At 55.7% G+C, this 15,516-nt stretch overlaps 6 protein-coding genes across 6 annotated transcripts; 4 read left to right on the forward strand and 2 right to left on the reverse strand.

Moving 5' to 3' along the window:
- Window positions 1-1,017: 1,017 nt before the first annotated feature.
- IE81DRAFT_35631 (hypothetical protein) lies at window positions 1,018-1,387 on the forward strand. Its single transcript, XM_025516679.1, has one exon. It carries the CDS (start codon window positions 1,055-1,057, stop codon window positions 1,328-1,330), a length of 276 nt encoding a protein of 91 aa, XP_025371289.1. The 5' UTR covers window positions 1,018-1,054; the 3' UTR covers window positions 1,331-1,387.
- Window positions 1,388-1,516: 129 nt separating this feature from the next.
- Window positions 1,517-5,356, forward strand: IE81DRAFT_321529 (hypothetical protein). The gene is made up of 4 exons (XM_025513372.1): window positions 1,517-2,372; window positions 2,477-3,264; window positions 3,339-3,509; window positions 3,582-5,356. Exons 1-4 carry the CDS (start codon window positions 1,952-1,954, stop codon window positions 5,127-5,129), a joined length of 2,928 nt encoding a protein of 975 aa, XP_025371290.1. The 5' UTR covers window positions 1,517-1,951; the 3' UTR covers window positions 5,130-5,356.
- A 450-nt stretch (window positions 5,357-5,806) lies between these two features.
- IE81DRAFT_310955 (hypothetical protein) lies at window positions 5,807-10,049 on the forward strand. The gene is made up of 3 exons (XM_025512430.1): window positions 5,807-7,154; window positions 7,227-7,606; window positions 7,673-10,049. The coding sequence occupies exons 1-3, from the start codon at window positions 6,248-6,250 to the stop codon at window positions 9,887-9,889; spliced, it is 3,504 nt and encodes a 1,167-aa protein (XP_025371291.1). The 5' UTR covers window positions 5,807-6,247; the 3' UTR covers window positions 9,890-10,049.
- A 739-nt stretch (window positions 10,050-10,788) lies between these two features.
- IE81DRAFT_345837 (hypothetical protein) lies at window positions 10,789-11,708 on the forward strand (the record flags this gene model as incomplete). Its single annotated transcript, XM_025515962.1, has 3 exons — window positions 10,789-10,927; window positions 11,004-11,107; window positions 11,277-11,708. The coding sequence occupies 3 exons, from the start codon at window positions 10,789-10,791 to the stop codon at window positions 11,706-11,708; spliced, it is 675 nt and encodes a 224-aa protein (XP_025371292.1).
- A 1,008-nt stretch (window positions 11,709-12,716) lies between these two features.
- On the reverse strand, window positions 12,717-13,035 carry IE81DRAFT_35678 (hypothetical protein). The gene has a single exon (XM_025516682.1). It carries the CDS (start codon window positions 12,948-12,950, stop codon window positions 12,750-12,752), a length of 201 nt encoding a protein of 66 aa, XP_025371293.1. The 5' UTR covers window positions 12,951-13,035; the 3' UTR covers window positions 12,717-12,749.
- A 43-nt stretch (window positions 13,036-13,078) lies between these two features.
- IE81DRAFT_345839 (hypothetical protein) lies at window positions 13,079-14,203 on the reverse strand (the record flags this gene model as incomplete). Its single annotated transcript, XM_025515963.1, has 1 exon — window positions 13,079-14,203. One exon carries the CDS (start codon window positions 14,201-14,203, stop codon window positions 13,079-13,081), a length of 1,125 nt encoding a protein of 374 aa, XP_025371294.1.
- Window positions 14,204-15,516: the final 1,313 nt, after the last annotated feature.

The following is a 15,516-nucleotide window of genomic DNA, read 5'->3' on the forward strand; positions in this document are numbered from 1 at the left end:
CCGCACACCGCACACCGCACACCGCACACCGCACACCGCACACCGCACACCGCACACCACCACCACGAGAACTCGCTGGCTGGCTCATCACAGTGGATCTCTCGTCTCGATCGATCTGCCTTCACAGTTAGTCACGAGTGAAGTAAAGTAAATCGCGAACTGCGCAAAAACGATGTTTGCCCGTCCCTCTTCTTTCCTGCGCGCCTTGCAGCACACTATATGGACCGAGCGACGCGCCGCCCTCCCCAATAGCGGGCAAGGGAGAAGTGCGCGAGGAGCGGATGGGCGGGCGGATGGGCGGATGGGCGCGCGGGTGGAAAGGCAAAATCCATGATTCGCCATGCAGTCACGAGTCCAGCAGAGTGAGAAGAGTCGTGTGCTGGGATGTGTGCTGCACAATGCAGGATACTGTATATACATATATGCGTCGAGAAGATTTTGTGGCTTGAAAAGCATTTGATTCGCGATTTGTGATGTGCCTGTGTTCCAGCGTGGCTGCATGAGCGTGCGTGCGTCTCTCCACTCTCTCGGTCGGTCAGTCATGCAGGAACTCAGACTGTAAGACTGGGTGGACGCTTCCCTGCGTGCGATTGAGCCACTCAGCGCTGCGACTCGCGATCGGAGAGGATACTCGAGACTCTTGTGAGCCCTCGTCAGGCGTTTTCAACATTGCACGGCAGATCTGGAGGAGTTGAGCGCGTTGGAGGAAAGGGGACAATTTTTCGTCCGATGAGTCCGAGTCCATCAAAATGCTTGCTGCCCTGCTCTAACCTGCCGGCCCTGCCCTGGCCAACGCCACCGCGAGCTAAGGGTCCCGCGGCCACGTGCGCCGTGAGTCGCACAAGTCGGGCGGTACCGTCCGACACGCAACCCGCTCAGACTCTCGGCATGGCATGAGTAGTAGGGACTTGGACTTCCCAAGGCCCAAAATGGCGAGTCTAGCTGCATGGTGAATGATATCGCTTATCAACCCACACTGTGACGGCACTGCTCGACATCCCTGTGCCACCTGATTATTCACGATGCCATTTGATTGTTTGCTGACCGCGTAGACATGTCCCGCTCCCGTCTGCATGCATGCATGCATGCTTGCTGCACAGGATCCGCTACACTGCGCTGTGCTGCGCAAAATGCCCACCGAAAAGGCGAGCGCGGGGTGGGTGGGTTTCATCTCCAGGCTCGTCCGCCAGAGCTGGCTTGCTCAGATGTGAATGCGAATCAAGAATGGAGCTGTTTGACGTTTTTACCGATCCCTGAACCGCAGGCTGGCTGGCTGGCTGAACGAATGACCGTCCCGCGGGCAGCAGGGCAAAACCTCGTCGAAAGTTGAGGGCCGCGAGTGCGGCGGACACCTCATCGGTCTCCGAGTCTGACAGTCTGAGTCGTGGGTCACGCTCCGACGAATGCGTGGCCTGTCGTTATAGTAAGGATCCTTCTCGAGCATGCATATGACTCATGACTTGCTGCTTGCAGGCAAAGAGCTTTCTCTCCTTTCGGTCACGTGTGCGCCCCTCCCGTCTAACCTCCGGCTCCAGATCTGCAACGTGCATGCATGCATGTTGACGCAGCTTTGCGGATTTCCACAGCTTCGGCGGGCGCCCTCTCCACATCGTGCGCTCACCCGTATATGGCACACTGTGACTCCTGACTCAGACTGACTGCCTGCTCGCTCAGCATGCAGAGGCTCCTGAGGAGGCGAGGCCCGGTCGAGTGGTGGATCTGAAGATGATGAGCCGGCGGGAGGGAGGAGGATGCATGGATTAAGATTCAAGATCCAGGAGATGAGATCTTGTGGGGATGCTATGCTATACCACCTTCTACTCGTGACTCGTGAACACTCACACTCACACTGCAAGTCTGGAATGCAGGTAAAGGATGTTGTGGCTTGCTTCAACACCATTCCCGACTTTTTCCCCCTCATTGTAAAGCCCAGGCGATCAGAGAGGACAAGATGACAATCGTGGATGTGGCCGCGGCTCTGGAAGCGGGTTGCGTGCCTACCAACGCGCAAGCCGAACGTCTACTGCAATCCGCACTCTCTTCCAAGGCCTTGCAAACGCAGTTGCTGAGTCCCTCTGGCTCCACACTGGTCGCGGATTGCAGGCAATTCATCGAGACGCTGGGAAACATTTTGAGAGATCGGAATGGCAAGGAAGAGCTGCAAGAATTTTGGTGGAAGAGCAGGGGCGCCTTCATGCATCAAGCTGGAGGAGGAGGAGAGGATGGCAAAGTGGAGGTGGGAGAAGGTCAGGGTGCGCTTGCTGAGACGTGCAAGGACACCAAAGGTAGAAGAAGCAAGGAGGAGAAAAAGCAGAGAAAGAAGCAAGAGAAGCCGAAAGTGTCACGGAGAGTCAAGAGCGAATCTGAGCAGGGTGAGCCCCAGCTGCGAGGGAAATTCGTCAGCATCGCTGGCCTCCTTTCGCGCCGCTCGCGGTTGACCACTCCTCTTCCTCTGCCCCCAACACACGACGTGCAGCTTTCAAGCACTTGCGCACGCTGGCACGACTCTTGCTCGTCCAGCCAGAGCTACGTCACATCATCTCGGACGGAGCCCTGCTGCTGGCCGAAGTGCTTCAAAGGACTACCGGCACATCTCTAGAAGAGGCCAGGGCAACCATGGGTCAAGTCAAATCGGCGACGGGCACATTTCAGAATGTGGCCTTTAGAGCTCTGGCCCAGGCGAAAGTGGGCAAAGCTGCTGCTGCTGCAGCAGCAGATACGGCTGATCAGGCGAGGGAGGAGACAAGGGCATTGAAGAGCGGACTGCTTGGACGAGTAACGGATGCTGCGGGTAAAAAGGTAGATGCTTCGGGCGTTCCGGCCTTGCAGGCTTTGCGTGAGCAGCTGAAAGAGTACAGAGGAGCTCAAAAGATGACGAGCGTGGCGGATATCAGAGGGGAGCTGTCCAATGCCGAGTCGGTTCCTTCGTTGGACGCTTTGCAAGCTAGCCTGTTGCGCGTGGCTGCAGAGGTAGCCAGTACGCCCGCACAGCTCGAATCGATGAAGCAAGACGTATCGAATGGCAAGATTCCTACGGATCTGCAGAAAGCTTTGCTGGGTAGTCCGGGCGAGCAAGGATCGATCGACCCTACGGACCTGGTCGATGCTGCTCAGCTCATCGCTGTCGCCAGCCGCAAAGCTCGTTTGACCGACAGACAGAAAGTGGAGGAGATGATCAAGGGCACGGGAATCGCTGCGAAACAGAATCTCCAAGCTGCGTGGACGCCAGAGAGGAAGGAAAGGCTGGTCAGGCGCCTGAGAAAGGTGCGTCGTGCATCATCAGACGACTCGACGCGCCTGCAGCGTAGCTGACGTAGAGGGCGCATCCCACTCGCCAGCTCGTCGTCGACTGCCAATCTAACCAAGATTACAAGGACGCTCTGATCTGGTTCATTGAGAGAGCAGAGACGCTCGTCAGAGCTACGCAGCAAAATTTCGAAAGACCGAGCTCAACTTTGGACGATGCGCTCGCAGACGCTACCCGACCGCTCATCCAATTGCTTGAGAATGTGAGCGAAGATTGCTACATTGTCGCGAGGTCTTTCAACGCAAACTAACACCGCTCCCACTTTTTGACCCAGTTTGCCGGCGGGCGCTCGCTACGTGACATTCTTTCCCTAGCTCGCAAGTTGAGCTTAGGGGCGAAGGATGATCCCGCAATTCGCCAAGTGTGGCGGGACGCCGATAAGTTGCTGAAGCGATCTTTGCTGCAAGAAGGCTATGCTCTCGAGCCTGCATGCGAAGAGGCGTGGCGCGCTTTGGCTGCGCGCTTCGACAAGCTGAATCAGCAGTACAAGGAGGAACTTGCCAGGCTAGTAGGCCAAGTTGCTGATTTCGCGGCAGCTTTGGCCTCCGACGAGCTCCTGCACCAGCTCAGCGTGCATCTCAAGAACATCGTCAAGGATGTAAGCTTCGGGAGGGATGGTAGCATGCTGCCCAGCAAAGCGCTTTGGCAAGATCTCCGATTGACCATCTTGCCGGCCATCTTTGACAAGATCGGAGTGTTGCCCGTGCCGCGCGTCAAGTACACCCATCCAGACTTTGATCTGGTCATCGAGAACATTGCGCTGGAGTTGAAGAATTTGTTGCCTTCCATGCTGGGCATTCGAATGCTCAACGACGTCCAATTCGACTTTGAGAAGCTCAAGTCCTCCTCGCACTCGCACTCTGTCAAGATCAAGATCAAGGGTATGAGCATACGCGTGCACAAGTTGGCCTTTGCACTGGAACTCCACAAGGGCTTACCCTTTCACGACAAGGGCATTGCGGATCTCTTGGTGGGAGACTTTGGAGTGTCTATCTACATTGACGTGCCAAAGGATCCCGGACCGCACTACTTCAAGGTCAAGAAGGTCAAGGCAAAGTTGAAGACTTTGCGCATCAAGGTGCACCAAAGCAATCACAGGATCCTGCACGCATTTGCAGATTCCATCGTCAACTCGTATCTGACGAAGCGCATCCTGCGACATTTCATCGGCATGGGCATCACGATCGGACTGAAGCAGCTGGACGTGGCGCTGATGGCGCTCAGGTTGGAGAGGGAGGAAGAGGCGGGTAGGATGGATCTTGCGGAAGTTCGCAAACGTATCGCTGAGCTGCGAGATCTGCTTCGAAAGTACAATGAACAGGCGGGTCATTTGGAGATTGATTTCAAGAGAGAGGAGGATCCGAACGATGAAAAGAGGTGGCAGGAGGCGCATGCTGTCAAGTGGATCAAGCAACAGGTGGACACGACTGGAAAGAGAAACGTGGTGACGAACGAGTGGAGATCCTCTGCTTTCGATAGACTTGGAGAGGAGACTGTGCAGCCGGCAGTATCGAAGCAGGCCATTTTGGCGGTGGAGAATGCTGCAGAGGGTTCGATCTCTCAAGCAGGCCAGGTCGAGGAGACAGAGGAGGAAGCCACTGTGGCGCAGAAGCCCGAGGGTGCCACAACAAAAGGGACGGTGGAGAAGGCGCAAGAAGAGCTGGAGAGTGTAAGGATGGAGGAGCGGCAAGCGAGAAGAGAGGCGAATGATCCCGAATCGATGAGCAGCAGAGCTGGAGCGCAAGCTGTCAAGACTCAAAGCAAGACATCGGACCAGGTGCAGCAGCTCGAAAAGACGGTGGAGCAGCACGATGCGCTTTAGAATCGCTTTCATTCACCATTGCAGCTTGATCAATGTCTCAGCTTTGCTCTCGCGATATCGATTGGACACGAATAGCTTTGCCGTCAAGTGATGTAGATACCCTCACCAATCCTCTCTTTTGATATCCCGCGCCCCCTCCCACAGCGAAGCGTGGTTGGTGCGCCTGCACTGCGACTGGGTCTGAATGCTTGGGGTTGAGCACATGCAGGCGCTGCGAATGGATGCGTCCATGAAACGCAAGGATGATCGCATAGGAGTTTGACTGATTGATTCGCCTGCGATGGTAGAATACACAAGCAGTCGTGATCGATGCTCCTTGCTCAAGACTGCTGGTCATCTGAACGTGATTCTCCCCTTAAGCTAACTAGCAGTCTGATGAGAATCTCGAGCAAATGTACAACAGAAGAATCGTAGGGATGCGCAGCCACGCTCCCCCTCTACTCACCACACAATGACTGCGCGGCCTCGACACGATCGGCAAAACGGCGGGCGGGCCTTGTCGGCGTCTTCTTTCTGCTGATGAGTCATGACCGCGCTCGGGCTTTATGCACGCTGCAATTAACGCGCGCATTATGCATCTTTGGATGCTGCGTGAGTCGATCGTGCGGCATGTGAGTCAGAGTCATGAGTCATGGAGGGGCACTCGTTCGTGATCCTTTTGCTGACTCGTCCGACACGCATGCTTTCCTTCCAGTCAACATTCGGCGCCGTCGCTCCCACAGCCGACTGCTACATCACATCAAGTTGGCCTCAGATCCAGACGCAGGTCGTTTCGTTGCTCATCAAATCGCCACGTAGACTCACGACTAGACGCGTGTGATTTCGCTCGTGCGAAGTCGAGTGCTGCTACGTCTCCTTTAGACGTGTTGGAATCGAACGCATAGAGGCTGCTGCGCACCCAAATAGTGGCCACTTGGCCGCCTACATGTTGCTTTTGAACTACCACCACCACCACCTCCTTCACCACAACCGCTCTCCTCGCCACGCTCTCTCGCATCAGCGCATTCATTCGCATACTTTAGCAAGCGCGAGCACGTCCAAGAAAGCACGCTTCCTTCACTCTGTCGCCGAACACACGTTTCCACGTTCACTCTGAGCCTTCTCCTCCTGCAAGCATCATGGCCCTTGCCGCTGATCCGTCTCCCTCACGTCCACCTTCCACCTCCAATCTCAACGCTGCATCGCACAACTTGGAGCACAGTACGCATTCGGAAACGCGTCAAAGTCGGGCAGGCGCTCGGCCACGGAAAGGGCGCGGTGGGGCGGCATCTGCTCCGAGCGACGTCGAAGGCGCTCCGCTAGGACATGCTGCTGATCGGGGCGCGCCTAGTGGGTCACGCGGACGGGGTAGAGGCCGAGGTCGAGGCAGAGGTCGTGGCGGAGGAGCGGCAGCAGCAGCAGCAGCAACAGCAGCAGCTGGAGGTGGACGAGGTCGTGAAGGGGCAGGCGTGTCTAATGTTGCTGAGCATGCTCGAGGCGGTAGTGTCGCAGCACCGACAAAGAGCGCAGGACGAAGAGAAAGGTTCGGTGGCAAGATTTCTGGAGCGGAAGGAGCTGCTGTCAAGGGCGCTAGGAGTGCGCAAGAAGCTCGGGAAGATGCTAAGCCTGCTGCGCCTATCGAGTATGTCGACTTGCGCTCGAGACTCGTTGCAGAGCTGGGATCTGGTCAGTACGACTGTAGCGTGTGCTACAGCTCCATCACGCGAAGGGTGGCCGTGTGGGGCTGCGACAAGTGCTTTGCCGTTCTGCACCTCTCTTGTGCCCGACAATGGGCTGAGGCTAGCGTTCAGAAAGCCGAAGAGCAGAATGCCATGCAGGAAGATCCGAGCATCAGAAACAGAAAAGGAACGTGGAGATGTCCGGGGTGTCAGTATTCCAGGGAGCAGGTACCTACCGTGTACAAATGCTGGGATGGACAGGTGGTGGAGCCGAATGGCGGCAAAGGAGCACCTGCGCATTCATGTGGCAGGCCGTGTGCGCGAGGGAAATGCCAGCACGGCTGCTCTGCTGGACCGTGTCATCCAGGTAAGTGCAAGAAGGATGACCTTGGGTCTGATGTGTCATTTCAGTAGAGCTAATCGTCCCTTCGCATCACAGGTCCTTGCCCACCCTGCCCCGTCACCTTGACGCGAAAATGCTTCTGCGGCTCGCAAGAGATTGCAGCTCGGTGCTCGCAGATCAGCAATTCAAGCCGCGCAGGTGCGACATCGGTCCCAGGTTCCTCAGCCGCCCAAGGAGTCTCTTGCGGATCCACTTGCGACAAGGTCCTCACCTGCGGCGTTCATCGCTGTGAGCAGGCATGCCATCCTGGACCCTGCGAAGCGTGCGACAAGCGCACCCAGGCTCCTTGCTACTGCGGAAGGGAAAGTCAAGATATGCTCTGTGGCGGAGGCGAGCCTCGCAGCAGCGCTGAGGCAGATGGAAAGGAATGGACAGGCAGATGGAGCTGTCAAAGTCAGTGCAAGAAGCGATTCGATGTGAGTACTTGTCAAAGGTTTGCGTTGTGTCTGCGAGCGCGTACTAATGCGCCGCAACTCATAAAGTGTGGGAAGCACGCTTGCGAACAGTCTTGCCACCCCGTTACAGCGCGTCCGACTCGCTGTCCTCTGGCCCCGGACCTCGTCAAGACGTGCCCTTGTGGAGCAGAGAAGCTGACACAAGTGAGGGCGGCCTGCACGGACGCCGTTCCTACGTGCACGCGGAGCTGCTCCAAGGTGCTGCCGTGCGGCCACGAATGCGTGGCCAAGTGTCACCACGGAGCTTGTCCTCCCTGCGCCGTCTCTACAACTACACCGTGTCGTTGCGGGGAGAGCAAGGCGACGCTACCTTGCCACGAACGCCAAAAGCAGATGCTGAGCAGTCAAGCGGAGGATGTGCTCTGCGGACGATCGTGCCCTGCGCTACGCCACTGCGGGCGTCATCAATGCTCCCGCCGATGCTGCCCCCTCGCCTTTCAAGCAAGGTCAAAACCGCGGAAACGCATGACTGCAGCTGATCTGGAAGAACAGGATCCGGCCGGGTTGCACGCTTGCGACTTGCCGTGCGGAAAACCGCTGTCTTGCGGACATGCTTGCCCGCTCAAGTGCCATCGGGGATCATGTCCACCTTGTCTCAGAGCAAGCTTCGAAGAGCTCATCTGCCACTGTGGAAGGACGGTGATAGACCCGCCCATCGCTTGCGGCACGCAGGTGCGCTGCAATTTTCCCTGCATTCGAGGAGGACCTCCATGTGGACATCCCAAACAACCGCACAATTGCCACGAGAACGAGGATGGATGCCCGCCCTGCGTATACTTGGTAGAGAGAGCTTGCAGGTGCGCCAAGGCCAATACGGTTCCAAACGTGCCTTGCTCGAGGTCCATCGATGTGGTTTCGTGCGGCGTTGTTTGCGGAGCGACGCTCAGCTGCGGGTATCACAAGGATGCGGCCCTGTGTCACTCGGGCAAGTGCGCACCTTGCAATCAAACGTGCGGCAAACCTCGACCGATCTGCGGACACGCGTGTCAGAAGTCTTGCCACGCTCCATCGGCATGCCCAGAGTCGGAAGCTTGCACAGCCAACATCACTTTGGAATGTCCGTGCGGCAATCTCCAACAGAGAGCACGATGCGGCGCGTCCATCCACTCCAAACCGGCGACGGATAGGAAGCTGAAATGCACCGACGCTTGTTCCATAGCTGCGCGGAATGCAAAGCTTGCCGAAGCTCTCGGGCTCAATCCGATGGAAAAAGGCGCCAAAGCGGAGTATCCCCTCCCACTCGTCGACCACTTCTTGACGAACCGCAGGGCTTGTGAAGAGACGGAAAGGGCGTTTGCGGATTTTATCCACTCTCCCAGACACGGCATGGTGCTGCCGAGTGCGGGCAAGCAGCAAAGAGATTTTGAACTGGCTCTTGCGCCCCATTACAATCTCATCGCGGAAAGCTTGGACGGCCGTTCGACGTCTCTTAGAAGACAGCAGACGAGCAAGATTCCCAGTCCGACCTTGTCTCAAGCGGCGGGCGTCGTTGCTTCGCAAAGAGCGTCGGGTCTGGCAGCGGGGCCCTCAAGGCCCACAGCACTTGGTCAATTGAAGCGTCCCGAGTCTTTGACGACATCAATTGGACCTCGCGCACCTCTGAACGCCATCCTGCTCGAAAAGGTGTTTGGTCATGATGCGACATCGCTCGAGGCTCTGTTGCACAGTCGCGCGCTCAAAGGTTTGGCTATACAGCTCAGATGGATAGGTGACGAAGATGTCGTTGTCACGAGCGATACGGTACCTGCTGCACGATTGTTGGCCGTGCCCACACTAGCAGCTCTTCGACAACACGCCAAGACGGAGCACTTTGCAGCGAGCGTCGTCGCTGTAGCATTCGACGGTCTGTCGAAGCGCGTCATAAGGAAAGACGACGGGGAGAACAAGACGGGCTCGACGAGCGCATCTGCATCTGCCTGGACTGTCAACATGTCCAGGACCGGCTCGGCATCAGGTTCGGGCACTGTTACGCCTACTCACTCGGCACCTAGGACCGGCGGCTGGGCAGCCGTAGCATCCGGTGCGCTAGCCAACAAGAACAATGCCTCTCGTGAGACCGCCAATGGGCGGTCAACGAGCGCATGGGAAAGTTTAAGCGGTGCTGGTATGCCTCGCCCTAGCGATGTCATGCCTGCGACTGCGCGAACGGGCGGCTCGGTGACGTTGAATACTTCCGCACCTCCACTTCCTGCTGCTGCATCTACCGACCTTGTCGTCGACTCGTGGGATGCGGATGATGGATGAACATGAGGTTGCAGAATTTTGCCCATGCGCGTGCAAATGTGAAAGACGTCTTGCTATACATTGCAACGTTGCAAATGTGCGATACAACTGGGCTTGGCGCGTGGTGTGAAGTTTTGAGGCTCGTGATTGTTTTCACTGCAAGCGCCCCTCGCTTCGAAGGATGATGCGCCGTTTCTTGGTCCGAAATGATCTCAAGACTTGGCGGACTGCTTTAGGGCACACTGAGCCTGACTTGTAGCATTCATTGCTGTAGAAATGAAGTCCCTTCTCTCGGCTGTCCGGGCACACAGACACCATCTTGATCACCTGCAAAGTAAGGGTGCAAAGGTGAGTAGATGCCACATACTTCAGGCACGTTCAGCCCACAACCACTTTCCTGGCCCAAGTACGCTTTTCGAATACTGTATAAATTCCACTTTCGCCCAAAGTCGACAACCAGCCCCAGATCCCTCAAGTTCTGGCTGCCCAATGCTCGAGCACGCACATTCCGGGGTTACACGTTCAAAAGGCAAGCTTGGTAGCGCTGAGGAAGTATCGCATAGCAGACCTCGAGCGCAGTCAGAAGAAGTGTGGGGCCCAAAGGCGGGTTGATGGACATTGGGCTGTCTCTGCCTTGCCAACAGTCACGGCCGCCAAGAGCCCCCTGGCTAGGTACGGGCCACTTGAAGCTGATTGGCTTGGCATTGCCCGTAGTGCTGCAAACTGTGAACATCCTGCGCTTGTGATTGACATGCACGTTGATAAGACAGGCTTTGGCGTCGCGCTATCATTGGCCAAGCCTGTATGGGCCAAGTGCTCGCCATTTTCCATGTTGACATCTGTCCAGCTCATGTGAGCTTGGAACATGCAGGAAGCGCAGTGTCGGCAAGATGAGATCACTGTCCAGCACAAGAATCAAAATGTCTCCAACAGATGGACACCACCATTGCCAAGACAAGCTGTACAAGGTGGAGCGCAACCTTGCCAGGGCTGATCCTGAAATCACCCATCAAAGAAAGCAATACAATGGCAAGATGGAGCCTTGTCAACCGTCATTCTGTGCGTTGGCGGCCTGGCCTATAAGCGCTTTGTCAACCTTCTGCAAGCATGCGGAGGCTCCGTCTTTGCACAGCAGATGCAGCCCATCTGGCAGACATTCATCTTGGCTCAATCCAGCAAATGTTTGTTGCCGCAGCATACCTCTCTGCTGGCATGGCTTCACCTTGCTTGCGCAACCTTGTCAGCAGCATCCAGGAGGGTGGAGACATGTTTCAAGTCACCTCTGATGAACACCCCCACATTACCCTTCCTGCTCGAGGTGGTTGCGCTTTTTCGCTTTATTGCGATCCTACGTTTTCCAATCAGTTGGGGGGGGGGGGGGGGGCAATCTGCTCGTCTGTTATTCAAGATTGGCACGCCAAGGCTCAAGGATGCGCAAGCAAGTGCTCAGATTGCCTTTGAGGACGCCAGCACCGTCGACTCCAACTCGCTCAAAGACGTCTTTGTTGTGGCGCGCTCCGCAAGCAGGATCATTGCTTATGAGCGCCTGCTGGAGACCACCAACAGTGGCCTCAGCAAACCCATCTTTCACCTTTGGAGACTGGGCATGATCGGCAATGCTGCTCTTCTTTGCCTTGAGCATTTTCAGGCACTGCAAACAACGCTCATGTCTTCCTTGCTTTTGGACCCCACGCGACGCACAATCATACACTTTGGCATGATCAGGCTCTCTGCCTCACAGGCCTACTTTGTTCTTCCGCGGACTACAGCAGCAGTCTTGGCCATTGCAGAAGGCATCTACGAAGCCGACTTTGCAGCAGAGAACCTGATCAATGATTGACCTGCACAAGTCTGCCAGACCGCTTACCGGCAGACCAACAAGTTTTCAAGCATTTTTGGTCGTAGTCAGCAATTGCCCTCAATTCTCTGGCATTGTGTGCCACAGATTTATAAGCAGAAGAGTCCAGTGGATGCGCCCCTCAACTGCTTTTTTGACAATCGCGTGGGCTCATGCAAGCCAATTTGGACAAGTTCAACCACAACCTTGCCCAGATTGAGTCCCAGATCACCCATCAGAGGAACGAACCAAAGGGGACATCAAGTACCTGAAGCGAGCTGCGCAAGAAGGAGGAACTTGTGGACGCGCTCGAAGACACTCTCTGGGGTCTCAAATTCCAGATCGCGACCTTCGTGCAAAGGTTCTGCACGAAGATCACCCATCATCTTTGGCCAGCGAGAGACAAAATGTCAGACCGTTTCAAAGGTGAGAGTGGCACCTTGGATCGACTCTGAGAAACATCAATTCACTGACATTCTTGTGTTGCCAGCGCTTGCGTAGAGCCTCCCCACAGTCTATATAACGCTGTCCCGGCAGCACGTACTCCACATCAATCTTCCATGCCTTCCACGTCTGCCACTGCAGGCCCCAAACTTGGTGCTGATGCGTCTCTTCAAGATCTCATCTCCAACAGGAGGTGCGCGGGCCAAGCGGAGTCCCTGTGGAAATTTCCTTGAGTGGCTTTGCCAGAGATCCAGCAAACACTGAAGAGTCTCAAATCTCAACACAAGCTTGGGCGTCTGACCATGAAAGCGATGATGGGAAGGTTCTCCTCCCCATCTGCGCCTTACCACGGCACTTGACTTGACAGATGAGGACATGCAAGAGATCTGCAAGAGGTCGGCATCGCCCACAAATTTGGACATCTTGGTGGCGCTTCTCAGTGCTCCTGGCAACACCAAGGATGACCTGTAACTTGATCCAAGTGTTGGCTCTTCCACTGCTGATCTTAAAGCAGCTTTTGACCATTCCAAAGTGATTTGCAAACATTCGCCAAGCCAGCGCAATGTCCTTGTTGCTGATATGGATGTTACTTGGTTCTTGTCAGAATACTGTCAATGTCTGGGCAAAGATGGAGCCTTCTAGCAAGGCTCTGTGCCCTACAAACTCCTCAAGAGCTGCCAAGCTATCAGCTTGGCTGCTGAAGAGCTGGCAGCTGCCATGGATCTGATGGTCTTCATGGCCAAGCATGTACATGACGTGGCCACTTTCTGCACCTGCACAAAGGGCCGCAAATGAGTTCATCGCTGCTCCTTCTTGTGCTTGCTGTTGTAAAAGACAAAGTAGAGGTTGCCTTCTGTGTGCTGGCTTGCAGTTGCTGTGATTGCAGGTGCGGCAGCTGCAGGGGAAGAGGAGCAATCCACATACTTGCCTCAATTGCTTGTGCTGAGCAGGTCGATGTCCATGGGGTCCACATTGAATGCTTGCTCAGCAATGCTGGACAGCGCAAACATGCCACTGGGGTCGCAAAAAGTCCCATCCTTCCAGACTTTGAGCATTAAAAATACGCTGTCCAGCTTTGCATCTTCGCCTTCAACATCCAACGGCAAGGGGCACGGGTTCCTGCAGCGCCCATAGAACATTGCGCACCTGCCCAGCCCTTCTGCCTCTTCCACACTCACCTTGATCACACCATCCCCTGCTGGGTGTGTTCCTGTGCCGCAGAGGTAGCTGGTTGCTAGCTTCTGGCACTGTTCCTGCCTCTGTGCCTCCAAGCCCTGCATTGCAGAGAGCAATGCTGCGGCCCTGATGCAGGTCAGGACAATACAGGCGCGCGCAGAAGGATGTTCGTGCTTTGCCATGACCAAGCGGAGCGTGGTGATGAGCGGCGTTCTTGAGCTGCCAGTCTTGATGCTCAGCACATTTGGCACCACGTTGATGGGGTGCAAGCGCGGCTCAGATGGGTTTGGGCAAGAAAAGGTGCGCCCGAGCGTGTCGAAGTGCGGGTGCACAATCACCTTGGCATGCTGACACTCTAGCCTGTACGACAGCATATGATATGCACCGTCACCAATAGCAACAATGGAAGTGCGTGGATTAGCCAGCCACTCTTGCAGTGTCTCTGCCCCAATGACGTAGGGTGATCTGACCACCACCTTGCATGCAGCCAATTTGCATTGCAATCTTGCCTCTGTCTCCGTCTGAATTGTCTCTCCCACCGCACCTTCCCACAGCACCACAACGCGTGGGCGCAAGAGGGGTGGGGAAAAGACAAGGCAGCGCCATTCCTTTTGCAGAGTGTGGTTGTTTGCGCCCACAAACTTGATCAAGCTGACCTGTTTGCCCATTGGAGCCTCTGCCAGTCTGCTTGATTTGGAATTTTGCTTTGGTGCCCTGTGGCCTTTTTGCATGTTGGCAAGGTGGTACACACCGCAAACACTAATGCAAAAGGCTTCAAAAGCGTACAGCTCTGGCAGTCCAAAGCCTGAGTTCAGCTCCTGGACTGCCACCAAGACTGCAAGTTTGACCCTCTCTACGGAAATGCCTAGCATCTTCATGGCATATGCAAGAAGGGAAGCACCCCTTCTATGCGCTCAGCCATGTCCGCATCACCCTGCAAAATGCTTGTAGCCATGCCGCTGGATGTCTGCCCAGGATAAGACACTGCACGCAGTATTGTGGCATTGCGTGCCTCCAGCTCTTTCCACAGCTGGTCCTGCTCTCTTGAGGTGGCTGTGCTCTCTGTCACGGCCGACAACGGCACTGGCCGGGGAGGCTGGGGCTACGCTTGTGTAGTCTGGGAACGTCGAGTTTGGCTTTGGGAAGCTCAGGTTTGGCTTTGGGAAGCTCAGGAAAGACTCTGGGTGATCAGGCAAGTATGCTATACTATTGCTAGAGGGTTTGTACGCTTCGGTGACTATGGCACAGAAGCGAGGCAAATCCTAAGATAGCAGTGAATGGACAATAATTGCGACAGGGTGGGAAGGAAAGGTAAGGGGCGCCCGCCGGTGAAGACGTTGGTCACTGCCGTCGGGCGGCTCATCGGGCGCGGTCACGTGGGTCGGTGTGGTGTATCTCGGGCACGCGTCTAACACTCTCTTCCTGCCGTGGCTGCAAGTCACATTGGCCTTTGATTCCTGCAGCTGTAAAAGACATAGTGAAAGTCCAATTCTGTGGGAGCATTGTGCTGCTGGATAGCATTTACAGATGGGGGAAAAGATAAGCCTTTGGTACTTGCCACCGTCGCAGGTAGGGCTGCAGGTGCTGCTGGAAGTTTGTGTCAGCAGCCGTGCCGTTGTCTCGTTACTGCTCTGTAGCTTGGTCCGCCACATCTGACCTTGAAATGGTACTTGACAGGTGATCGAAAAAGACTTTGAGTGCGAGACAAATGCTATCCAGCTGGTGATCCAGCTCCTCTACATGCAGGGGCATTGGAGACACGTGTCTACTGCGCATCTACAGTATGGTGCACCTGCTACCCTCTTCACCTTCTCCATGCTCAACGTCCATGCTAACTTATTGCACACCACCGGGTCTTCACCTCATTTGCTCAAGCGGTGAACGAAGGATTCCACCTTCTGCAAGCATTCGCCCGACGCAGCCGCTCGGGTCCGCTGTTATAGTTCGTTTTGCACGAGCTATGCCGATACCTGCCGACTCCATCGCAGCTTCTCCCTTTTCCTTCGCGACCCCACCCGACGTGCTGAACCAAGCGCCAGCCCATTTTGCGACGTAGCGTGCAGCTCAGGCAGCAGAGCATGGGAGGGTCAATATCACCGCCTCTTGGCAAGGCGTGCTTACTGGGAAGCCCCATGACCCCACGACTGGATTGCGATCTCGAAAGGGCAAGCATCAGCATTGACCGCTATCA

This window comes from Ceraceosorus guamensis (genome assembly GCF_003144195.1).
Source record: "Ceraceosorus guamensis strain MCA 4658 unplaced genomic scaffold IE81scaffold_13, whole genome shotgun sequence".
Classification (NCBI taxonomy): Eukaryota; Fungi; Basidiomycota; class Exobasidiomycetes; order Ceraceosorales; family Ceraceosoraceae; genus Ceraceosorus; species Ceraceosorus guamensis.